The 26479-nt window shown below is 37.3% G+C and overlaps 1 protein-coding gene across 3 annotated transcripts; it reads left to right on the forward strand.

Annotated features, from left to right (window-relative positions):
* On the forward strand, positions 1 to 24807 carry IQUB (IQ motif and ubiquitin domain containing). Of its 3 annotated transcripts, none has more exons than XM_075493184.1 (12): positions 1 to 72; positions 759 to 1233; positions 2151 to 2312; positions 2418 to 2593; positions 2838 to 2993; positions 5178 to 5388; positions 9447 to 9622; positions 14513 to 14683; positions 16140 to 16316; positions 17933 to 18181; positions 22059 to 22244; positions 24487 to 24807. In XM_075493184.1, exons 2-12 carry the CDS (start codon positions 789 to 791, stop codon positions 24652 to 24654), a joined length of 2277 nt encoding a protein of 758 aa, XP_075349299.1. In that variant the 5' UTR covers positions 1 to 72; positions 759 to 788; the 3' UTR covers positions 24655 to 24807. The 3 variants fall into 3 exon arrangements, with proteins under 3 accessions (XP_075349299.1, XP_075349315.1, XP_075349305.1); XM_075493190.1 differs by lacking the exon at positions 1 to 72 and adding an exon at positions 129 to 489 and having other exon boundaries at positions 755 to 1233; XM_075493200.1 differs by lacking the exon at positions 16140 to 16316.
* The last annotated feature ends 1672 nt before the right edge of the window (positions 24808 to 26479 follow it).

Consider the following 26479-nt stretch of genomic DNA (forward strand, 5'->3'; position numbering starts at 1 on the left):
CGCCGCCGACGCGAGAAGCGGCCGCTACGGAGAGCCGCCCGCGGGAGGGCCTGCGGGAGCCGTGGGGGGAAAGTAACGGATGCGGGGCCGGGCGGGCGGGGGAGCCCCACCCGTGCGCTGAACCGCGGCCGCAGCCCTGCGGGCGCCGGTGCGGCCCGTGCCAAGGGCTGCTGTCCCGGGGCGGCGCGCCGGGAGGGGCGGCCCGGCGGGTGGTGTCCGCCCGCCGCCACGTGCCGGGGCCGCGCGGGCGCCAGGGCGCGCGGGCGGGGCGCGGCCCAACCGCCGCGGCGTGGCCGTGCCCGGCGGGAGCGGCGCCCGGCCGGGCCTCGCCCGTGTGCCGGGCTCCTGCCGGGAGCGTCTTCCCCTTTGCCGCCGGGGCTTTTCATGCAGACGGGTTTGGAGCCTTCCGGCCCGTGACATTTCAGTGGCAGCACGGGAAACCGTGAAGGTGTGCTGTCGCCGGGGAACACTGCTTTCTAAAGTCCTGTTGTGTGTGTATATATATATATATATATATATAAAGAAAGAATTATGCTGACTACCTGCTGCAATGCTATGGAGTATTCTGTTTGTTAAACACCAGTGAGATGTTAAGCGTTGCGTGTTTGGTGGAAGCAAAGACCTCGTGCTATTCTAAATAGGCTATTTGGGAACAGATACAGAAAAAGCTTTTCAGGATATAGTCACCCGTATATTTGGTAGTGGATATGTGCTAGTATGCAATTTTAAATAGATACTGTGATTATTCTTGCAGAAAGGTTAAAAACGTGCAACTGATACTGTAGGAAATGGAAGATACATCGGGTAGTTGCTTTGAAGTTGTTACAATGGAAAGGTCAGGTGCAGAGCAGCCATCTGCATCCTCAGAAAGAAGAGCAGTCGGAGAGGCCACGAACGGGGACCCAGCAGAGAAGCCTCTGCTTTCAGAAGCTACAGGTGCTGTACAGTCAGAGGAGGGCTGCGAGCAGCAGTCGGCTCTGAAGGAACAGGAGCAGACAAGTTTGGCACAGTGGGAATTACCCAGCGAAGGACTAGGCAATCGAGAAGTGGTCAGAAATAACGAGCAAGATGTATTTGAGCCAGATGCCCCATTCAGCACATCATCTGAGAGCACATCTCCTGTTACCAATGAGAATTATTCTACTTTACTTGAATTAAGAAATTCAGAAAGGGAAGAACAAATGTCTCAAAACTCAGTACTATCAGAGAATATGGCAAGCGGGACAGTAACAGGTAAAGAAGTTACTAAAATGCTGGACATTAAGACTTTAAAGAGATTTTTTTTTTTAGCTTGATTATGGCTTCTTGCACCCACCACACCCTCTTTCAAATATGAAACATGTTTGCTGGTTTTTGGTCTTGAAGTGACTTTTTAAATTCTTATATAAAACATGCTTGAAAAGGTGAGGAATGTATTCTTTATCTCAAGTTGCAGTAGCAATTTATGGACTAATATGGCATTTTATAGACTGACCTTCATTTCCAGAAATGTGTATGAGTATGTATACGTGTTTTGTACACGCATTTGGAAAACAGCAGTGCATAATTCACATGAGTACGTGGGCTACTAAGAGTTTGGCTGGGCTGCATTCAGATGCTCTCATTCTGAGTAGCTGACTATCGCTTCCTAGGAAGGGCACGGTACCAAAGCCAGATAGACTCTTATCTGTAAATCAAAAAGAGGTAATTTCTGGAGCTTTGAGTTAAGTAGATCTGGTTCAGAATGCAGTCTTTGAATAAACAGCACATCAAGTGTTGTGTGAAAGACAACAGTGATTCAGCCATCGTATGCTTAGATTGGGTCTAAATCGGAGCAGGTTTAGCTAAGATTTTTCAATAAAAGTTCACTGTATAAATGGGTAACTTTGATATAAAATTATGCATGTGCAAATAAAACACTCACTGTAACTTTTTAAAAATTGTAATATGAATGACTTTTTATGTGGTGACAGTATTATGTTGGCTATCTCTCTAAAAAGTGTATGGTAATACTGTTTCAGCTTTCAAGTAGACTCTTTCCAGCTCAAAAATCTATGATTATTGTGTGTTGCAGTGTTTCAATAAAATCAGCTCAGGATAAACTTGAGTTATTTTATTTATTTGTTTGTTTTGAGAAGCATATTAGGAATTAATTTTGGTTTTATTTTTAGGAGGCATGACTGAGAATGATGAAGCTCTTAGGAGGACTAGGGCTAACTTTGATAAAACGATCCAGTCTGAGAAGTTATGTCTTGATCAGGAACATTTTCCTGGGAAAGCAGTTCAGCAGGATTACCACATGCCTGATGTCATAACTGTCAGAGTACAAACAGGTAAATGCTGTTTTTAAATGTGTATCAATATATATGATTGTGCTCTAATCTCAATCTGTGACTAAAAGAAACAATATTTCTATCTTGGAACTTCCATTTTAACAGATTCTGATTCATTCCAAGATGTAGTTGTAAAAATTGAAAGACCTACCTATCACAAACCATTTCTGGGTGGATTTAAGAACAGGATAACAGGAGTGGAATTTCATAATGCAGGAACACAAACGATACCCAAAAACCGGCCTGACAAAGGAATTAAATTATTTTGTAGGGAAACACAGGTAATGGCTTTGTAGTGTCTTTTTAGAATTTTGGTTTTGCCAAACAGAATAGAATGTTGACACAATTATTTCCAATAGGAATGAGGAAGTAGATCAGAAATAAGTGTGCAACTGAAAGTATTTAGTGGATGAATATCATTAGTCTTGTGATTTTTGTTACAAATAGCTAATTTTGCCACTTATTGTCATGAGGGAAAAAATCTCTCTATATCTTGTTATAATCTGACATGCATTTTTTCCCCAGACGGCTTTTGGAAAAAATAAGCCACAACAAACAAAAAATACAACATCAACACAGATGACTAAAATTGGCCTGTATGTGTCAAACATGACTGACAAACTAATAAGTCCTGGAAAGTATCTTACAGCAGAAGAATACCATAAACGTAGACTTGAAGCAGTAAGTTCTCATCTGTTTGAAACTGTATCTGTAAAGCAAACTATTATGAAGGTTATCTGAATATTTAATGAGTGTTCAAAGTGTTCAAAGTAAGAATTTAACAGTAAACTGCAAAATGTCTGCTTAATCTTCACATTTTGTAATCTTTCAGATGTGGGGGAAGCGTATGCCTGCTCATTTACAGTATTAGTGTTTTCAATGACATTTGAGACCTTGTGGTTTCTTAAATATTAAGCATTGTGATTTCACTGCTTTCTGTCTTACAGTGATGGTTAAGCTTCCATATAGAGCATTAGGGATTAAAATAGGTTTGTCCCTGTGGCATTCTCATGATCTCTTTAGAAGGACCTAAGCTACAGACTAGATATAAGGAAGAAATTCTTTATGAGGAGTGTGTTGAACCACTGGAATGGGTTGCCCAGAGAGGTGGTAGATGCCCCATCCCTGGAAACATTCAAGGTTAGGCTGGACGGGGCTCTGAGCAACCTGATCTAGTTGAAGATGTCCCTGCTATTGCAGGGATGTCGGACCAGATGACCTTTGAAGGTCCTTTCCAACCCAAACTATTCTATGACTCTATGATTCTACATGCTTGATGTATGGCCTCAAATGGATAGAGTATTGGGTTAGGATTTAGGAGACCTGCCTTCAGCTTATAGGTTTTGTGGTTTTCGGGTTTGTTTATTTGTTCTAAGAGGCCTGACAGGTTACCTTTGGCATACTGCTCTGTTTTGGATTGTGTTCAAGCTCCTGCTTTGGCATTAAGGTAGAGCCTGGCTGTTCACACACGTGCAATGGGCCTGTGGAGTTTTTTGGTGCGGCCAAGTTGTCTCATGCAGGCGATTCTGATGACAGATTCTGTATAGTCATTGTGCAGAGGATGCCATTTAGGCATTCCAAATTGCTTTTTGAAAACCACGTATGCAGTGACTGCACACCTAACTTAAGTACACCCAACATCATGTTAGGCGGGGCACTGCTTTGTAAATGGTCTAGTTATTAATTTGATTGCTTAAAATAGACAGTCTGGATCTAACTAAGTGGAGAAACAGTTGGTTCCCCACGTGTCCAAGTATGATAATTGTATTGATGTGGTTGGCGAGATGCTTTGAAATCTTCTGGGTAGAAGTTTTCTGTAAGAATTTATTTGGTCAGCATCAGCTGACGGCAATAAGCATCTTGTAGAAGTGGAACCCAAACAGGTAGCCATTTCTTCAGGACTGCCAATATGTTTTGCTCTGATCATTACTGCCACTTGCTGAAATCTGTAATGTATCTGCAGGTAATCTATAACGCACAGCAGAGAGACATCAGCTTGGTGTTGGTTCAAGTCGATGGATTCGCACAGTGCAGTGTAGTTCCATATTGAAATACTAGCTGAAGACATATTCAAGAGAAATGTTAGGTTAAGACATCTCTAGAGACAGGATAACTGTATTAGTGCGGTTTTGTGCCTGATAGCCTTCGATGCTGAACAGTGCCTATTAGCTCATGGTATTGACCTGGCTAAACTGCTTGTGGTGCAAGTGCTAACTCAGCTGGCAGAAGCTCAGGCTTGTGCGTTGTGCTCCCTTAGCTTAGTATAGACATTTCCCTAGTCTTTAATGGCCACGGCTTTGGAAGGTGGATTTTTTAACTTTCTAAGTTCTGTCATAACAGCATTGGTAATTTCACTTTCATTATTTGTTTACAAATAAAGTGCAGTTGATTTTGTGTGTGTGTGTGTTGATTTTTGTATTTAGAAATTTAAAAGAAATTTTGCAAATATGTGTCTAGATTGGGAATCTAGACACTATATACATGGATATTAAAATGAGGACCTCTGCCCACAAAGCTGAAGAGAAAAGAATAAAAACAATACATGGCAAAAGGCGTTTTTTAAGGAGAGATTTGAAAAAAGAAAAATAGATTTTGTAATTGCAGTTTATACTTTAATTTGATTATTTGAACCTAGTTTCTCCACTGTACTCACTGATTAAACTCCTTCAGTTACCTAAGTAAGTAAGCAGTACTATTAGTGTTTAGACTAATAGTACGGCTGGTTTTGTAACATTTAAATTAGTTTGAGTACAAGACAAATCTTAGAAAATGTAGTTAAGTAGCCAGAAAACATAACAGTTAAGAAAAAAATATGATGCTGTGTTGTTTTAAATTCACAGTTCTTTGGTATTGTATCACATACAGGTAATAGTATTACAGACATATTTCCGTCGTTGGCACGCTAGAAATGTAGTACAAAATCTGAGGGAAGAAAAGAGGTTAAGGCTGGCATGGGAGGCACAAGAAGAGTTACGGAGAAAAAAAGAGAAAGAAGAAAAACTGAGAAGGGAGCACGAACGAAGATTGAACCCTAAAACAAAAGAAGACTTTGAGCTACTGTACCATGCTCTAGAATGTAAGTTTTTTCTTAAAGGCATACTCTTAAATCGGCAAAAGAGTACAGTTTGTTTAAAACAAACTCTTCTGTTTTTTGACATGTTTCTGTAGATACTTCCTTGATTTTTTTGACTTACAGTGGAATTCCTTTAATTTTTAAAGAATTATTTGAGTTTCATATATTTCTAGAAGCAGAAAAGGCCTTGACACTGGGTAAGCACTCTTTAGCAATAACTAAAACATCCCTGTGTTATCAACATTGTTTTCAGCACAAATCCGAAACAGAGCCCCATACGAGCTACTGTGAAGAAAATTAACTCTATCCCAGCCAAAACCAGCACACCTTTTTAGGAAATAATGAGCTTGTAGAATAATGATATTTGGCAGGTTTTTTTGTGTTTTTTTTTTTTTTATTATTCATCTCTAATGTTAAGATCAGCTAGAGGAACAGGAACTGTTTTTTTGGATCAGAGTTACTTTAATCTTTTTACTTTACATTTAGGATGCTGAAAATAATACCATGAAGAAATTACTATTAATATTCATCATTCGTCATTTAATATAGACATATTTTATAATGGATTAAATTTTTGCCCAGAATTTTACAATATATGACTGAGGTTATTCCTTTTGTCCTAGTCGTCTTCTCCTTCTACTTGTTCTCCTTTCTAATTTATTCCATGTGTCACAAAACTGTGTTGTCAAAATTTTAAAAATCTGTTAGGAGTCCTACAGGGCATCCTGAAAGACTTAACTTTTCTTGTTGGAGTGGATGGTGTCTTAATATAGGCAAGCACCTCTAAACTTTCCTGGAAAAATAAGGTGAATACTGCAGATAATTGACATAACATACAGGAGAATAAAGTTGCAAATGTAACAAAAAACCTAGAGTATGTCCTTCTGGAAAAACAAAGACAATGCAAAGCAGTGGACTTGTACCAATATAATGAAACTGCAAGAGTTCCTTTTAAAATGTCTCCTTTTAAGCAAGATGCTTGCATTGTGACTTGTAACAACTCGTATGTTATCTAAGGCTACAGTGCTTGCTTGTGGTATAACTCTTCAGCAGTTTGGACATTACTGTCCCTATAGCAGAACTGGCCTAATGGATTACCTGCTTCATTACAAAGCCACCTGATCTACCTTAAACCATCCCTGCTATTTCTTCCATGGTAAACTGAGCGTAAATTTGGTGGCGTGTGTTATTCATAGAGCTTAGGATCATGATTCAAGAATTCCCAAGTTATACGCTAATCTTTTAGTACTGTCATACTTTGTGTGGCATTGAACAAATCATTTTTTCTGACTGTATAAATTACTTATAAATATTACTGTTTGTGACAAATGTAAAAATTGTTACTGGTCTTAAACTTTAGAATTTTGGGAATGGTATCTTCATGAGATTTGTGGTTTGTTAGGGGTTGTTTCCCCCACCCCGCTTTTTCTTCTTAGATAGTTAGCTTTTTACTTCACAAGAATCAAGCCCTTTTAAAGGTGTGTCTGACTGGGTAATCAAAAGCCAAGGTACTCAAATGATCATTTTTTTTCCTCTCCACTTCTAGCAAGTGCTACTATGTGGTATCTGATTTCCTGCAATATTTTCTTTAAAAAACTGCTTCCTAGCTAATGTGCTATCAAATGTATGATCCACTTTTTTCTTTAAAATGTGATGAGTGTTATTTGCAATAGAAACAACAAAGCTGAGTTAAAGTTGTGAATGAGTGCTGATATTCCCAATATTTTTAGATTTAAAATTTATGGTTATATAAGTGTCTCTCTTGCTTAATTTAATGTGACTGGATTCACAAATAATAAAACTTTCAGCTTTGCATGTTCAGGAATTTAATATCTAATATCAGGCAACCTGAAAAAGCATGTGCCACTTCAAAACGGGAACAGAACAAACTCCAGTATTTGAAATGTCTTTTTAACATTTTGTTAAAACTAATGGTCTGGTATCAATCTTTTTGGTTTGTTTTTGTTTACCGGTGTTGACTAGTTGCTTCTCTACATGGAGACTTGCAGTCATGCTCTTTATTTTAATAGAGCTTAGTGGTTCTAGGAAGTTGGGTTTTTTTCTACCTGCATCTGAAACTACTTTTACATTCTTATAGTGTCAACAGTCTACGCAAGCTTAATCATCGTGACAGTAATAGAATGAGACTATTGTCCTCTAGAGATCTGTGAAGGTTATTGCTGCTGATCACAACAGAGGGATACTATTACAGGGTCAGCCGGTACAAGCAATTCCTGTTGCTACAAAAACTTGCCTGTTGACTGTATGGTGCAAATGAGATGTATCTATACATTCAGTGTGTCTGCATATAGAGATATTGATTTTTTTTTTTTGAAAAGCATGAACTACTTTGTTTTATAAAAACTGGAATAAAAATCATAATGAGTAAAATCTCTGTCTGTAGAACAGATAATCTAAGAGGAACTTTTTAAACTTGATTGCATGTATATGGTGAATCAGGAGGTGAGTATTGATGATAACTGACAGCTTCTTCATTTCTGTAAGTAAAATATTGTTTACTGTATTTATTAGCTCTAACTTTGAAGTTGCTGCCCCCTTCAGGCATATAAAGCTTCATGTAAATTAATTCTATGCAGTGCTTTTGTTTGCTGAAATGGCTTTATTTAAAAATATATCTTTGGGTAGTCAGAGCTTGTCAGACAGCTGTCATATTAATACCAAAGCTTGGAGAGCCTTAAGGAAATGAATTGAAATATTTTAAAATGGAAAACATAAGGTATTGTAGATAAGGAAGCCACAGGCAGAAGATAAACCTTCCTCCTTTCCCTCCTGCCTCTAATCTTACCTGATACAGGATGTTATAGGTTTGTTCAGTAAGTGTACATCACTTATTGGATTGTTTTATTTATGTTGGGTTTTGCTTTTGCATAACTGTTCTGGAACAATAACAACACTTTGAGATATTATTCAGGAGTATTGAAGTGTTGGATCTTATAAAATTCCCTACAAAACTCCAGATGTATTTGAAATGGAACAGACTCTTCAGAAAAGCCAAAAATTGTTACAATGTATGCAAAGGAAAACACTATTCAGTAAACACAATTTGATTTTACTAACAGATTTCTGTAAGGGCATATAGTCTGTGTATCACCACTTATAGTCAAAAAATGGATGCTACAAAATAAGCCATGATAGACACGTATGTATACATCTGTATGGTTCTGTCATTAAGTAGTCTAGCTTACAAGTGCAGCAGGTACCTGTGGTTTGGTGATTTGACGCTGAGAGTGTGAAGGCCAGATTCTTATACAGCGTGTACTGATTCACGTGCTGCTGTCGTTATCAGCTCGTGGTTTGCATGCCACTTCCTCTTGAAGGGTCCTGTTGTAGAAGAGGAAAGGGAGAGTAAAGCAATGACTGCCTAGTTATTAATGCACATCCATCTGCCTTAGGTGGCAAAAGATGATACTACTCAAATATTCACTGTAAGACCTGGAGTCCTAAACATGACTGTCAGTCAAATTTTATCTCAGTTTTGGAGGACTTCAAGCTTCTTTAGATTTTACTCATTGATGCAGGGAGAAGCAGTAGTATTCTCAGCACTGAGTACTAGTGGTACGACCGTAAGACGCTGTCCTTAATCTGTTGAGAAGATCTCCATGGTATCTTTTCTTGTGACTTTGATGAGCAATTGTTTAAAAAGTTCCTATTGCTCATACCTTTTGGAGCTGTTTGAGTCTCAAGCAGTTATTTTAGATGCAAAATCGTGAAGAAATCATTTCATCACGTTTCCACAGGAGCTAAATTCTTTTTCTTACATAGAGCTCCTTTTTCTCCTAACCCATCTTTGAGTCTGGAGTATGAATTGGCAGTTTGGAATTGATGTACACACACATACTCTCACAGAACATCTGTATAATTTACATTCATTTCTGGGCCATTTTGCATGTATCAAAAATATGCATAACAATCAATTCCCTAACACAGAAACTGGCTTTTAATGAATATTGAAAATAAATTATGTTATTTCTTAAATATGAAAGTAGAAGTTTCACTGGAAGACATCTTGTAAAAAATATCCAAAATATTTGTATCTGTAGTATGGAGGCAGGAGGAGACTGAACGGATTAACAGAACTCTTACTGGAGCTGAAAGAAAGGCAGCATTTTGTGGACTTCTGGAACAAGAGGCCCAACTGATTGCTTCCATCGGGAGACACAAACTAAATGCAGATGAGGAGAATCAACAAAAAGCAATACTACACTTTCTGGATAAGGTGAGTGATGTAATTTTAGGCTGAACATAAAGAATACCAAAGTAAAGGAACAGAAAAGACATCTGCAAACTACCTGCCAAAAGTAACTTTTGTAGCTTTAACAGTTAATCATGTGAATGCTAATGTTATAAATACGCAAATTATCCAGTTGGTCATGTCAGTACTATTCAGTAAATTTCTTTTCCAAGCTGAGAATTTCTTAGCTCTGTGACTGACTGAAGGACTAACAGTGCATCATTAAGACTGTTAATTACCTGTGTCTATGGTAAATCTCAGGTGTGTATATATAATATAAAAAAATAGCACCGAGTGGATGAATTTGGTATTACGTAACTATTCTGCATAAAGATGATGATTCTGATGGCACTGTTAACAGCATTAAAGGCTCAAATTCTAACAATTCAGAATGGTTGATTTGAGGTTATAAAGCATCAAGATATTGCATACCATTCTATATTTTGTATTGTGTGCATTACAGTGATGTAGGAATTCATGTATGAAGCTATGGTCTTTCCTAATCTGTTTTTGAGACTTTAAAAATCTACCTATTAGCTTCTCTTTCAAAAATACTCAGTTTCACTAATCAAAACTAATGACTAAGTGATTTTCCCTCTGGTATGTTCTGTTCATTGTTCTCTATAGCGAAAAGTTTGCTATTGCCTTTAAATTTAAATGCAAACATTTAAGTAGTATTTGTAAAATTAAACTTTAACCCTGCAGAATGGATTAATTGATTTTTTTGTTTTGTCTTGTTTTCTTCTTCCCTCAGAAATGTTATTCTTCAGGAACTAGATTTGTCATTTATTTCCCCATTAAGCACAGGCCTCTGGTCATTATATGTCTATCTTTAAAGAAAGCATTTATTCTGTTGTCATCTACAGCATAGAAATGCTGAAGAGCTTTGACTGAATCTTATATCATATTGAACTCATTTATTAATTCACTAGTTTCAGTTGCGTTAGAACTTTTACTTGAGATTTTATTCTTGTATAATCTTGGGGATGAAATTTAACACAAGTGTTCTTCAGGCTTTCATATATAAAATAAAGATGAGAATTCATTCATACACAAAGGTGATTTAGAATGACATTAGATTCCATGGCACTTTAATGTAAAATTAAAAAAAAAGTCCGTTTTAGGTAGACGTCCCAGCAATCCTTCCCCTCAAAAAAAAAAAAAAATTTCTGGCTGTTTTCATAGTATGTGACATAATTATGAAAAGAAATACTGCAGCAGAAATAGGTTTTTTACTATCTAATTATTTTTTTTAATTTTAACTATTTAGTGCTCAAAAGTAAAAATGGCAGTTTTGTCCCAAAGAGACTGTTTTTCATTCTTTTTATTATTGCTGTATGGGAACTGGACTGTAAAAAGTGATTAGATAAAACCTATAACCTTTCTTCATTATGAACAAGTTACTTATCTGAAATGTTGATGGAACTGTTACCAAGTTTATTGCTGTGATGTGATTGTATTCTCTCTTACTGCTTTCAAGAGTGCAAAAATCCAAGAAACTAAGTATTTACAAATGATATCAAAACCTTGAGTAATTTCTATGTTCAATGTTTGTTTCTACTATTTACAATCTATTCTGTTATCTTCTCAGAAAAAGAAGCCTGGAACAGTCAAAGGAAATATACCTCTGTCTTAACTGAGTCTCTATCTTTATTTTTTCCTTTAAGGACTGCTTTCCAGTGTCCTACCCTATATATAGATTACTTCCAGTATATATTCGCACAAGTTGTACAGTTTTCTTACATCTAGGAATCAGAAGCAAAATGTTCTTCAGTACCAGAATTCTTAGTGACAATTGGTGTTTGGAGATTCAGGAGACACATGAGAGACAAGAGATGCTCTCTCTTTCCAAACAGTGGACATGTTTCTGAAGCACTTACTACTAATTTATTTCGCCATATTTAAAATTTATAAATTATGTTTTTCATTGAAGAGACTGGTTTCTTTTTAATTTGAAAATCTAGTGAGCTTCTGAACTACTGCAACTTTTTCTTTTCGTGTTTTTTTATCATGTCAGTTATAGGGTTTTGAGTGTTGTTCTAAACTGTTGACATAGATAGCAGCCTAACTCAGAGGTAAAGAAAGTAACAATTTCTGCGTTTCTTAAAAAATAAAATAAATAAAAAATAATTTTTGAAATCTCAAAATTAAATGGATGGTTTGTTATGACTGCAACAGTGCAATTTACACACTTTAAACTGTAGTATGGAATTTATTGTTGGAGTGCTAGATGATAGATTGTTCAGTTATTTCTTGAAGTTTGAGCTGATAATGTTAATCTGGACACTTGCCAGTTAAAGTTGAAATCATACCTTTCACATCTGAAGACTGCAAGCATTTCACTTCGCTGCAATAGCCAATGTGATATGAAACTTGCTTCTCCATGGAAACCTTCATTCCCTTCTTTGCTGCTTTAAGCATGTACCTCCTCATGCATGTGTGCTTTTACAGTGGTTGCTACTGGTTGTGTGTGCACTACATTCTAGAGGGTGCTTTTTCACGCTGAGCTCATTCTGCTTCAGCGTTTGTATTTGGAAGAGAAAGTACTTGATTAAGCTTTTATACAGCAATCATATTTTCTGAAAGGAATTTGTGTAATTATTAACTCTGGCTCAGTTCATACCTTTCGTGCTTTCTGCTATTTCTGCACTGATCCTATGGATTTTTTTTTACTTTTCTAACCTTTTTCTGTCTGTGTCCGTGGCGGTGTGTTTCTCTCCTCAGGTGCTTTTTTCTGCTTTCATGCATTGGCAGCAGAGTGCAGTTATAGTAGTCTTGCTCTCTGAAGTAATACAGATAACAGGATTATTGTAAATTCCGCAGCACTGCCAGCAGACTAAAAGGCAAGAAAAAGCTGGCAAAAAATCTCGAAGTTTTAGTTTTCTCACATCAATCTTGAATACATGAAAATAGTCCTGAAATCAGAGAGCTTGTGATTCTTTCTGAAATACTGGAAATCTTCATATTGATGAGACCTCTGCATTTTTTTTTCTTTTTCAGTAAGAAGCTGCATAATTTCTTTCTTTTAAAATTGTTTTATTTTATATAATAACCAGTTATGATGAGGTACTAAGAAAAATTACAGAAGTTACAGATATGATATCTTGCTTTGAATAATTTAGATGTTATCATAATATAGATGGTCTGTGTTTAGGGTCATTTGCAGAGTGGAATACCAAGACTGCTAGCTCATATATGTGTTGTTGCAAATTTATCAGAACCACCTAGTTTTAATAACAATTTCCCAGGGTAAACTCTGCCTATTGACTCTCCCTAGCATAAGCAAATGACCTTTCTGGCTTATAAGAAGTGATTTCATTGAAGAGGATCAAATGTAGGTACTGAATTAACTACTCTGTGGAAAACGGTGATTTTTGCCAGTTTACTGTACAAAGGAGTTAGCATGATATAGCTTCTAAGTTAGTGGGGGTTTTTTTGTTGTTTGCTTGGGTTTTTGTTTTTTTTTTTAGAATTTCTAGTACTGTACAAAGATAGTGAAGCAAAGTCATGAAGTGACAGTAGAATGCTCCCTTTTTATGACAGAGAGAAAATCGCCTCTTTCTAGTTTTGCAGAAGTTAAAAGATTTCACTAAGGAATTAAGAGTTTTATTTTTTACTAATGTCTGGGTTTGCTATTGCATTTCTTAATCAGTTTTGGCTCTGAATTGTGACCTCTGATTAACAATACCTCCTTTAATTAGAGTTCCACCCCCACTGACAAAGTAATTAAATATCAGTTATTCAGTGTTAAATCCTTTTTTTCAATTATTTTGTCTTTGCTTACCTAACTTTATAATTTATTTATTCAAAAGTGAGGAAAGCTCTCTTTTGATTGTGGTGGTGACTAATCACATCTGCTCTATCTAATATTCTTGGTATTTTTATGAATTATCACCGTAGCAAGCCTGTATATTTGGTCAAAATGATTACATCAACGCTGGGGTCATATCCAGAAAACTACTATGCATGTGAATGCTGCATGAAGTGTTGCTGAAGTTAACTCGCACTGAGACTGCAAAGTGAAGTTCACAAGTGCTTCTGAACACTCGAGCTCCAAATACAGTGAAAGAGAATAATTAATACACGAATGAGGTTCTAAATAGCTGTCCGAATTAAGGAAAGGGAGTGGAGTTAGGTAATGATGGGGAGAAGGGTTTGAATACTATCTTTCTATTGGATTTAGATACCTGCCTCCCTATGTGACAGTGTGGTTTGCAACCAAAACCAGTCCTCTTGAAAAGGGAGAATGGTTGGACTTTTCATACTGAGTGGGGCAGCTGGCACCAGGCATATCGTATGTGGTTAATTTAGCAAACAAGAAGCTAGGCGAAGTATCCGATATGCTGTAAATTCATACTCTTGCCTTAGGTTTAACAAAGTCTGTGCCTTCTATCCATCTGTATAGCTAGCATAAATAGAACAGTTCCCTGGAGTTATTATGTACTGCAGTAGACTCTGAGGCCTTAAATTTGCAAACTTTACACAGTCAACAGTCCCATTGATTTTTACTCATAGTTTAGAGGGATTTATGACTGCAAGATGAAATACAAAGCAAATGTATTTTAACACTACTGTCAGTAAATTCATTTTAAAGAAGTAGAGCATATCCCTGTAGGAGAATATTGTTTACTTTTAATATACTGTAAGTCAAAATTTTCATGACCTGCAACTTTAAACAAAGTGCACAATTGAGTACTTGCTCTGGTGGAAAAGGTACTGTATAAATATCAACAATAGAATTAGCCTTTTGTATTAGTCAAGCATTAATGTTAAGTCCCTGTTTGCTCTGGTGAAACCTCATGTTGTAACATAATGCACTTGTTCAGTTGGTGATCAGGTTATAATAGCTCAGAGTTATACAAATTTTTTCTGAAGTGTGCACAACCTAAGAGATGGAAAGCGTACGATGGAAAAATCACTGAAATGGATACGCAGGGAACGCTCCGTGCCAGAGAACTATTTGAAATCTACCGCAGCATTAGCATGAATGACATCCCAAAAGATGAGAGAATAGATGTGCTGTTAACACTCAGACGTACAGTGAAGGTATGTTTTATTTTTCTATTTATGTTTAGCTTGAAGCTGTACTTCCCAAAGATACAGTGACTTAATTGTGTTGACACATAAGCAATGCTGCTTCTGACAAACAGGTGCCAGGATGATCAGCTGGCAGCAGAAGCCTAGTGTACCACCTGGCATGAGAGAGTAATTTACATGCCAGAGATACTCTAAATTCATATTTCACTTTGTGATGTGCATGTTTTTCTTCTAGTTGTGTTAGAATTTTAACCCCATGGTTTTAGACTTTTTTGTATATTTACACAACACAATTTTAGTACAAAGTTTAGCTTAATATTTGTAACAACTTGATGAAAACCATGGCAGAGATGTAAGTGGCTGTTACTATTTTTTTTTCTCAGTTCTTTGAAATGTCTGTTTAGAACCTTATCTCTCTGTTGGTTTGGGTTACCAGTTTTATGGCTGGCAAATATTCTTTTTTTTTTTTTTCTCTTTGCCCGTCACTTCCCACCCCCACTGCTGCTGCCAGTGTTCCCAGTGAATGAGAAGCTGGCTGCGTCTCTTTTAGTCTTTCATATTTGGTTATTTATTTATTTATTTATTCATGTACAAAAAGAAAAATATGAGTTTCAATGTACTTTCAGGATGATACTGTTGACGTCAAACTGGAATAGAATGCTGCTTCCTGGTCTTATTAAAACAAACGAACGTCTTGCTGTTTGCTTTGGTAGTACCAGAATTTGATCTAAGCCAGTATAGCATTGGGAGCATTGCTGGTTTATGAACTCCTGCCCATCTTAATACAAGTCAATATTGCTGTAGTGAACAAATTCTAGAACTTCTGTAAATTAGCACTCTATTTTAGGTGAGAAAACATTGAACTTACTCACCTCTTACCTCTCTCTGGAGAATCTCCTGCTAAACATTTGAAATACTGAAGTTACTAATTTCCAAGCATACTCATAAAGTCCCCCATGCCTTTTGTGTGGTGTTGGGTGGTTTTTTTTTTTGTGTGGGTTTTTTTTTGTTTCAGTTGGTTTTTTTTTTCTTTTTTTCTTACTACCATCTACTGTGTATATACATTACACCTCCTATCGCATAGCCAAAGGAAGCTTCTTAGGGAGATATTTCTCGGGGCTTTTGGAGAATGAAAACTTTGCATGTGTTCTGTGCCTCTGCTTAGCATTTTTTAATGCCTCCAGGTTTACAGTTCCTCATAGCTTTGGTATATATACACGCCTCTTAAAGCAGGATCTGTAAGCATTCTCAGTTTTTTAGTTCTTTACATTAGTTTTCTTGGAGGCTGTTTTCCTAAGACACTAAGGGGTTCTTATATGAACATGTTCTTACGTGAACATGCAGAGGTATGAATGATGATTGACAAAGAATCTATAGTTTGCTTTCATATCCGTGTTAGAATTATCTTGTTTGCTTCCTCATTGTTGTGGAGTTTGTTTTCCTTTTTCTTTGTGTTTTCTTTCAGGAACATGAATGTAAATTAACATGGGAAATAGTGGAGTTAATTGACAGGGAAGTTGATCTTATGTCAAGAGAGGTGAAAGAATACAACTTAGAAGGACTGAGGAAAAGGATTTGTACATTATTTCTTCAGTATATTAAAACTCCAAAGTTTAACCCTGAAGTTGCTAGCATACTTAAGGTATTATTCCTATTTTGCAGTCTGACATAGTTGCCATCAAACTAAGGATGGTGGAGAAAGCGAGTGGAAATCAATGAAAGCTTTGTTTATTTTAGATTTTGCTGTAGAATTGCTGGAGGAGTTCCTCAAGAATTAAAATGTAGCAAGTACACAGGCTTCACACAAATAAGCTTATATAGTCGTATATGCAGCATGGGGCATAGACGTGGGTATAAGAAGCTGACAAATGGCTGGCAGCACTGAGAGTGCCCAGGAACACTATGTATGAAATAAAAAATCTGAGAATTGTAAATGATAGGTCTTATGTGATGGTAACACAGTTGTAATAGCAATGGGAAACCAATAGAGAGAGCAATTATCTTTTCTCCACTGGACAAGAGGCAGCATCCCACGTCTCCAGAAAGGAAGAACATTGCCGTTGTCAAAGTAATGTCTAATGAGCTTGCACCTCAGCAAGAGCTGTTACGAGCTTCTGTTGTACAACCAGTTGCCACTTCATGAGAAGCAGATGTAGCTACGAAGTGGAGATAGTGGTAGACACCTCTCAAGTTGTGTGATTGTTTTTCTTTTCTGATTACAGATTACAATTAAAAATATGATTCACCATCATATGTTGCTGCTTTAGGCAGCAACAGGTATTCTGCATCTATCAGAAGAGGATTCCTCTTACAGTGGTTGATGGTATCTCAGGAGTAGAGAATCTGTCAGTAAATATTGGTGGGATTTAGAACCAACCAGCAGTTATTTTACACTATGTTTATGAACAGGGTTACCTAGATGGGTTATAGCAGTGATTGGAGATGGGAGATCTTTGGCTTCTGTAGCTTTTGATTAACTGTAACTTGAGTTGAGGGCAGAATTGCACCTGTATTTGTATTTGAATCTTGTAACCTTCTGTAGACTGTAAAAAAGATGGCAGTTCATCAACAGACAGTCAAGGCAACCAAATCCTCAGGGTACTTGCAAAAAAAAGGGCAGATGACCACAATAGCTAGCTGGACTCTCAGACTACTCAAACTACCCAGTTACAGACTTGGGCCCTCTGCACAGACTACACTAAATTCTTTCCAGAACCCATGAAGCAATGTGAGGGTGAGGAAGTCATTAGCAAGTTTAGTTTATTTTCTTCCACTATATTGTTTTTGGACGTACGGCTCTGATGATTTTACATTCTTACGCCAAAATATTAATATGCCCATAATCTCAGGGTTTTATCTTTAACATAAAGGGCAGATTCTATATGAGAAATTAAATGCAGAAGAATTAGTTTCTCTTTTCTCTGTGTTATCATCTTTCCAGGGTGGCTGACAATCTGGATACATAAATGCGCCAGCAAGACCACTGGAGCATAATGTCTAGGAACTTCATATAGCTTAAAAATGAATTGACTGATTTGTATAACTGATTTTAACAAGTACAGTGAGGAAATAGAATGGCTTTTGGTCTTCTATTTAAAAAAAATAAACCCTATTGGGTATTTTAAAATAAATATTACTGGTTTTTACATATTAGAATACTTGTATGAACATATGTAAAATGTATTCTGATAGAGTTAGGGTGACACACAAGTAATACAAAGATACTTTGTGGTAAATTAACTTTTTTTAATATTTTAGGTTCCACCAGATCCCTTAAAGCTTTATAAAAATGTTAACTTCTGTCATAGTTGCGAAAATTACTTACCATCTACTGAGTTTCCTGTTCCTGCTAATTCCCGCACCATTGGCAGATGTCGCTTGTGTTGCAAGCTTGATAATGAGGCTCAGCGACGAGAAGCATTTTTGAAGTACAAACTTATACTAGAAAATCTCAGAAAGTCTGAAGCTGATTATCAGGATGATGCTAAAATTGTTTCCTTAGTTCAGGTACTGTCTGAAAGGGAATTACTAATAATTGGAAACCAGTGGCTTTGACTATGATTTTTCCTTTATTTTGTGTATGTTGTTGACAGGTGGAGAAATAGGCTAAAAGCTACAAAAACTTCTTCCTGTGATATGGGATTTTCCATACCATAAAGAAGAAGCACTTAAGCTCTTGAAGTATAGCTGTACTTTCAAAAGTGGTTACAAGCTATGTGGTAAAAGAAGGTAGAGGTCTAGCTGACTGGTCAAAGAATCAGACGATTCAAATTCTTCTTCTACTTCTGCTATGGCCATCCTGTTGCTTAAAGATACTGGCATCATCTGTAAAGCAACAATAATGTTTTTGTGACTATAATATTGTTCAAGATGTAATGCTAGTAAAACATTTTAAGCCCCATTATTTGGACTGTTTTAGTAATACAACTAAATCGTTTTGTGTTCTCAGAAGGAAAAAAATAAAGAAGCTGAGGTTTTGACATTCCTGTTCTATGTCAGTAGAATGTATAGTTGAGTTTTACTGGTTTGCATTTATTAGGAGAGGGATTCACTAAATATTTTAATTTTCTATTTTTTTTACCATCATCTGTAATTTTTGCAATATTACAAAGTAGCTAATGTTTATTAATAATCATTACTGGAACAACTCAGTTCAAAGAACTTCTTGCCTCTGTCTTCAGCAAATTCTCTCTTTTAGTTGTTAGTACTTATTTTGTCAACAAAAGAATTTGACATCCAGTATCCACTGGGAAAGTTTTAAATCTGAGGTAATTACAAAGTGTTATTTATTCAAAATATTGAACAGCTGAGAATTATTTGAACTTTCTGAGATTTAGGAATAAAAAGATCTCTACAGCATCGATATTCATAGAACAGTTTTTGAACTGTATTTTCAGTATGTCTGAAACAACAACCAAGCAAACAAAAGCCAGTCATCAGTATCCCACTGCTACCAAAACAAGCCATGATGTAGTTTAACATGTTGCCAATGGCAGCTGCCAAAAGGAAGATTGGGATTCTTTAATTATCATGTCTGTGTTAAGAAATATTATCAAAGAACCTGGATTTTGTAGATGTTGTTCATCCATATTGGTTTTTATTTAAGCTGAGAAGTTTTTTGTTTGTGTCAAACTTAGTTTATCTTAATATGTAAACATCCTCCAAAATCTTTTGGACCTCTCTCACATCACATCACTCATGATGGCTGGTGGCCATTGATGCACTGAAACATGACTGCTTCTTAACTGCTGACACCGAAAGCCCTCACTTGCAGTTCTGTTTGTGGTTGTACCACTGCAACATCTCTAGATACTGTGTCATTTTCATCCAAATTAACTTCAAGTTCTTCTCTTTAGAGTTGTAAATATGTAAACAGCAGAGATTTGTATCTTAAATCACTAATTTCCTTGTTTTTTTCCTAACATTCCCTTAAATTATTAATTTTTTTCTGTGCTTCTTGCTTTGTTTCCCTTCCCTTCCCAACAACCATCTGTCCCCTACTCCACTTATATCCAGAAAACAGCTCTAAGGCATCTAGAAATGACTTGGGCACAACTAGGAGTCTTTTGCAGCAGCTATTACAGCTTCATTCATTGCCCAGTGCAGTACCATTACTGGCTCTGATTGTGTTGTCTGTGGATAGATGCAAGACTTTTGTGAGAAGATAAAAGATTTTTCTTCAGATCTCTTGCGTACTGATTCTAACTGTGTTTGGGCTGGCCACCTATATGAGTGCTGCTAAGGTTTAAAACGCAGTTGGTGAGAGTTATGGTAGCTCCACTAAATTCCGCTTACTGCAGCTAAAGACCTTTTTGGTGTGAAAATGAACTAGTTCAGCAAATGCGTCAAGTCCTGAGGCTGCCTTTTATTCTTTCAGAGGGTTTAACTATGTCACGCTTCTTAGAATCAATAGTACATACTATGGCTTTGATTTTTCTTGATGAGAAACATCCTAACAGGAATGTCGTATTCATTTGAAGTTACAAATACACTAAACCCCTTTACTGGTTTGCTGCCTAACTTCTTTTCCCAGTCTCAGCTGCTGAGCCTTCAGTGATATGTGCTCCCAACCTGTCAGATGACAATGCTGAAGGCCATTTCTGTTTCTTGTTAGCACAGAACAAATTGTTAGGGGGGTGGGAGGGAAACATTTGAAATTAATTAACTGTTAAATTTCACAGCAAAATGCATGCCTACCTTTAGAAAGTGCAGAAGTCTCTTAAATCAAACTCTTCCCCATAACCTGAGAAGTTTTAACATAGAACAAACTTTTGCCTATTTTTCAGGCAGAAAAAAAATTGTAATCCAGGAAAAAGGAAGAGTCAAATTATGGATCTGTTTTACATGGACCCTTATATGCCTCAGTATAAATTTTTGCAAGATCTGGTAACTTTTGAGATGTGTAGCTTAGCATGCAAATAGTAGTATTTGCTAATATGTCTGCTTGGACATTTCTGGCTCTAAGAAGATGATACAGAAGTTACTTGAAATTTTGTGAAAAGGAGGAAATACTGAAACCAGAAGCCAATTAGTGAAACCTAATAAAGGAGGCCCTTTAGGACCAGATTTAAGACCAGATGTAGGAGCAGTCCTATGTTCCTGGAATCAGTAGGCACAGATTTATTACCAGTGGAGGTTCTAAGCCCAGCTTTTATCTTATATTTTCCCTGGCAAGAATTTACATGGGCTCCTGGATTTTGGAAGCAAGATGTATGAGAATACATGAGGCTACATTTCGCTAAAGCACTGTGTTGGTATAGTTTCATTCATTCTTTGCCAGGAATTTAAAGTAACGTGTAAGCACCATTATTTAATTAATTAAGTCAAGATTTCTTTTTAGAGGAATGAGTCTTCTTCAAGTGACTAGCTTGGAGGAAAACCTATTTAAAAGTCTGTTGTTTACAGACTCCTGTAGATAAAAAAATCTTCTAATAATTTTCCATGACTAATACAGAGAAGAATTAATGGAGGGTGACAGGAAGACTTGCCAAAGTTCAGTGGTAACTGCCATCCCCTTTTTTTTTTTTTTTTTCCATTCAAGAGGCTGTTTTTATCAAGATTTAGTAGTGATTTTGGATGGCTAGTAATAAATTAAACAAATTAAGATTGACATAAATTAACCTTAGATATAGGTTAAAAGTACGTTTAAAGGCCCTTCTGTACTAGAGAACCTTTACAAACAGATCTTCTATTATTTTTTGTTAATATTGTAGCATAGCTACCTGATCTTATAATCTCATTTGGTAAAATGAATGACAGTATCACAAGCACAATAAACTCTTCATATGTCAACAGCAGAGTGAGAGGAAGAAAGCTAAGCAGGCAGTGATTTGGGGTCTGTCACAGGTGGGAGTTTTCCTTGTCCTAATTTCCCACATTTTCCAGGCCAGATTATTCTGATTATATGTAAACTTTAAGTAACTTAGTAGTATAATAACTCATTTATTGAATAACATTAATTCTGAACAAAAGAACGAAATGGTGAAGTCATCTCAGTAATGACAGATGGATTATTGTTATTAACCCAAAAGATCTGAACAGGCCTAAGCATGCTACATGAGAAAAAACATGAGATTTAAGAAGCTTTATAAGAGCAGTTAAGCAATCAGGATGTCAACAGAAGATATGAATTGCCACTGGCAGAGACAATCAAAGTAAGAATGTAATATTTTAGAGATGATACAAGAAAAATGCAGTTAATAATTGCCACACCATGCTAAAGGAAGATGTGTCTGTCTAGACATTCTTTAACCAAGTGATTATATGACACCTGCATAGACAAAATTTTCTACTCAAAGCTTTATTTGGATTCTTATATGGTTACAATGCTTTTGCTGTAGAATGAAACATGCTTCTTCCTTCTTAACCCTGTTTTCCATTTCAGCATCAAGATCTGCAGTACATGATTGAGAATATATGGGGCTGTCAGTCAGCTCTCAGTGCCTGCAGTGACCTCTATGATTTGGTTATGGTCAGATGGGATAAGCAGCGTGAGTGGTCTCCTTGGAACACTATTCTCCTCACGAAAGATGAGGCAGATGCACATCTTAGGCTGTGTAACCTTCAGGAGGTAAAATTTGATGGGCTTAATTTTTTACAGTATTTGTATTATGTTTTAATAGAGTCCTGTGACTAATGATATTTGGCCAACTTTAGTCCTTACACTCATCCATGTTTAAATTGGCCCACAGTGACTATTTAAATGATTGCATCTGTACTATTAAATAAAGCCGGCACTAATCCAGAGGGCAGCTGACATAGTACAGCTCGCATCCATGTACCTGAACTCTGTCTTGCCCTGATTGATCCTGACAAAATGCAAGAAGCTTAGTGGCCTCATCCATGCTGCCTACTGAGAACAGTGCCATGCCTGTGCTCTTCCTTCAGCTGAGATCAGACAAGAGCTGGCTTGGATGAAAAACATACTAAGGACTAACCATAAGTACTGTGACAATTCTGTGCCTGTGCTCTTGCACATACTCTGGCCTCATTAGTTTCTGGCCTTATAAATTTCTCATCAAATAACAGAACGGCTCTTTGTCTAGAACTTGACCATTTGTCATAATAAAATTTGTCACAATTTACTTTTACACAGATGTCATTTAAGTACCCCTGACAATGTAATCTTATAGTTTGTAATTAAGCAATAAAAACATAATTGCTGTTCTGAGTTGAAAAAACTTAAGAATTTGTTAAAGCCATTGAAACTGTGTATTTTTACACCACTCCCCCAATTCCATATCTAAACATAGTAGTCTGGTAAATACCTCACTCCGCTGGACATCATATGGCAGAGTATTTAGTTTTCTAAGGCATGAGAGAATCCTGTGAGTTGTGTTTGTCCTGCACCATTAATGTCCAGTAATGGATTATTAAGCCTTTCACCTGTAGGTTATTGATCTGTGTAAGTACTGATCTGAGGTCATTGTTGTATAGCATCCTTTTGTTCAGGGTGTTTTAATTCAATTTCAACAGAATATGTGTGCATCACAAATGCAACTCCCGCTGTTACTCATTGCCCTTCTTGTTGGAAGTCTTGAGAGTATGTGATAACTCAACTGCCAGAGCAAATGAATTGCTCTCTTAAGGAAAGGTTTGCTTTGGGGATGACATATATTAGTCAGGGAATTCTAAAGGTAAAAGGAATTCTGCCATCCATGATATTTTTTCTGTGTGCCCCCAACTTGTGTCTTCAAGCAGACACATGTTTATGTCAGCATTAGCTTTAAAAGGTAAAATCAATTTCAAGCTGGAAATTCCTTTATTGAGTCTTCTGTCTCACTTTCAGTCAACAAGGCTGTTCAGGCAGCCTGAATCTAGTGATGCTTCTCTGCATCCATAAATTTATGTTACTAGCTTTATGGCAGGCAAAGATTCTGGTTACGCGCTTACCTGGTTTAACTTCGTAAGTCTGGATGTCATTGTCAAAGAGATGCCATTAACTTGATTAGGTCCAGAGCGTCAGTGGAGGTTGGAGTTAGGCCAGAAGAGCAACAGGTAAGGTATGCAAGCCTACCTAAAAATCATAAGGTATTTTCACTTAGCTCTTGCTACAAAAATAGAAGTGGGCCAGCTGTAGTGAGGAGTCACCTTTCTTCACTGGTAATGGCCAAAGCTTTATTTCAAAAAAAATGAGTGTAAAATAAAGAAAATGAGGCAAAGTTAGAATGTCGTAAGTTGAATCGTTTCTCATTTACTGAAACAAAAAAAGGCCTCTCAAGCACTTTCTGTAATAGCAATTATTCATAATGATGACTATAGCAATAGCAAAGGTTTTTTTCAACTAAATATTCTGGTTATTTATTACATCATCTGAACTACTACTAATCACTAGAAATTTAGGAAAATGTCACCACTGGACGCAAAGGCTGACTGAAATGCTGCACAATGCTTGCTGCCATGATTATTTGTAAGTAATCACTCTGGTGCTTATCAAGGAAATTTCCTATAGTCATCACCTTGCAAATGTTGATATTTAAGCATTGCCTTTTTTAGTTTTCAAAGGTAAGTACAAATGTTTTTACCTGAAAAAAAATAAATAGGTTTTATCTTCAATGGATAAAAAATGCCAGCAATTTTTCTGTTTTTAAAAGGTGACTAATATTTCACAGGAGTGGTTAGTAATTTTCAATATTAGGCCATAAAGTAACAGTATAGAACTACAAAATATTTCATGGTGTATCATATATGAATAAATTATCTGGCTTAGTTTATTAAAGGGTCACTATTTATGCTATCTAAAATATGAAGCAACCTGTAGATTGCTAGATATTGTACTTGTATTTAATGGGATTTGGATTTTTTCCTTTCAGGCTTATGAAGCGGCATTTATTCACAGAATAAGACATAAGCATATCCGGGCAAAAAACTACTTTGCTCAGATTCCAGCGATGGCATCATTTTTGCATAGGAGTGACAATCAGGCTAATGCAAATGAATTTTTAATATCTATGCCTATTCCTACTGGTACAAAAACATAAGTCTTAGGCGAATTTAACTGAAGTTGAAGAAGGTAACTGAATTATTAATACAATTTCCTTGGTTTTAAAGAAATGTACTTTTTCATCAATGCCTTAATTGTATTACACATATCAAAATAAACTTCTGAGGATAAAATAATTTGATCTTGACCAGTCAATATAACTGCATTTCATGTTTTGTAACCTCATTATTTAAACAGAAAAATGTTGTTGATGTCCTTTGTAAATTCTACATTTTTAGAGCAATGACTGTCTTTCTGTGGTGGGTTGACCCTGGCTGGACACCAAGTGCCCACCAAAGCCACTCTATCGCTCCCCTCCTCAGCTGGACAGGGGAGAGAAAATACAGTGAAAGGCTCGTGGGTCGAGATAAGGACAGGGAGAGATCACTCAGCAATTACTGTCACAGGCAAAACAAACTCAACTTGGGGAAATTAATTTAATTTATTACTAATAAAATCAGAGTAGGGTAATGAGAAATAAAACCAAATCTTAAAACACCTTCCCCCCACCCCTCCCTTCTTCCTGGGCTCAACTTCACTCCCAAGTTGTCTACCTCCTCCTCCCAGCAGTGCAGGGGGATGGGAATGGGGGTTGTGGTCAGCTCATCACGCGTTGTCTCTGCTGCTCCTTCCTCCTCAGGGGGAGGACTCCTCTCCCTCTTCTCCTGCTCCAGCGTGGGGTCCCTCCCATGGGAGACAGTCCTCCACGAACTTCTCCAACTTGAGTCCTTCCCATGGGCTGCAGTTCTTCATGAACTGCTCCAGTGTGGGTCCTTTTCCCTGGGGTGCAGTCCTTCAGGAATGGACTGCTCCAGCATGGGTCCCCCACGGGTTCACAAGTCCTGCCAGCAAACCTGCTCCAGCGTGGGCTCCTCTCTCCACAGGTCCTGCCAGGAGCCTGCTCCAGTGCAGGCTTCCCACAGGGTCACAGCCTCCTTCAGGTGCATCCATCTGCTCCAGTGTGGGGTCCTCCACGGGCTGCAGGTGGATATCTGCTCCACCATTAACCTCCATGGCTGCAGGGGGACAGCCTGCCTCACCATGGTCTTCACCACGGGCTGCAGGAGAATCTCTGCTCCGGTGCCTGGAGCACCTCCTCCCCCTCCTTCTTCACTGACCTTGGTGTCTACAGAGCTGTTCCTCTTGCGTATTCTTTCTCTGGCTGCTGTTGTGCACAGAAGTTTTTTTTCTTTCCTCTTTGTCACTGATGGGCTCAGCCTTGGCCAGCAGTGGGTCCGTCTTGGAGCCAGCTGGCATTGGCTCTGTTGGACATGGGGGAAGCTTCTAGCAGCTTCTCACAAAAGCACCCCTGTAGCCCCCCCCCCCCCCCCCCCAACCTTGCCACACAAACCCAATACACTTTCTCTGTATGCCTGTGTTGCTCGGAACATTCTGTCTATAGTCTAATATTCCCATTGGGGGAATTTAGCTAATTCTTTGTCACCTTTTAATTAGAAAAATAATACTATAAACACTGTATTAAATTTATTTCTCTTGTCTTAAGCATATAAGGCAGAAAACCCCTCAATCCCTAAATTCTGACAGAACAACAGAATTGATATGCCCTTCCAAATGTAGCTGCTTTGCCTTGCAAACATTTTTGCAAAAGAATAACTTTAGTTTTTATAGCTCATCTCGATGGTCATAGTGGAACTGCCAACATGTAATTACTGTATCCAAGATCTTGAAATTATTGTAAATCAGACTTACAATTTGAAACACACAATGTAGACTGTTTGGAACATCTTTATTTTTTGAGGAGCTTGTGTTATTTAAAGTAGAAGTCAATTCTCTCCATAAACTTATTTAGTTATGTTTATGTT

The sequence above is a fragment of the Mycteria americana genome, chromosome 1 (assembly GCF_035582795.1).
Source record: "Mycteria americana isolate JAX WOST 10 ecotype Jacksonville Zoo and Gardens chromosome 1, USCA_MyAme_1.0, whole genome shotgun sequence".
Lineage (NCBI taxonomy): Eukaryota > Metazoa > Chordata > Aves > Ciconiiformes > Ciconiidae > Mycteria > Mycteria americana.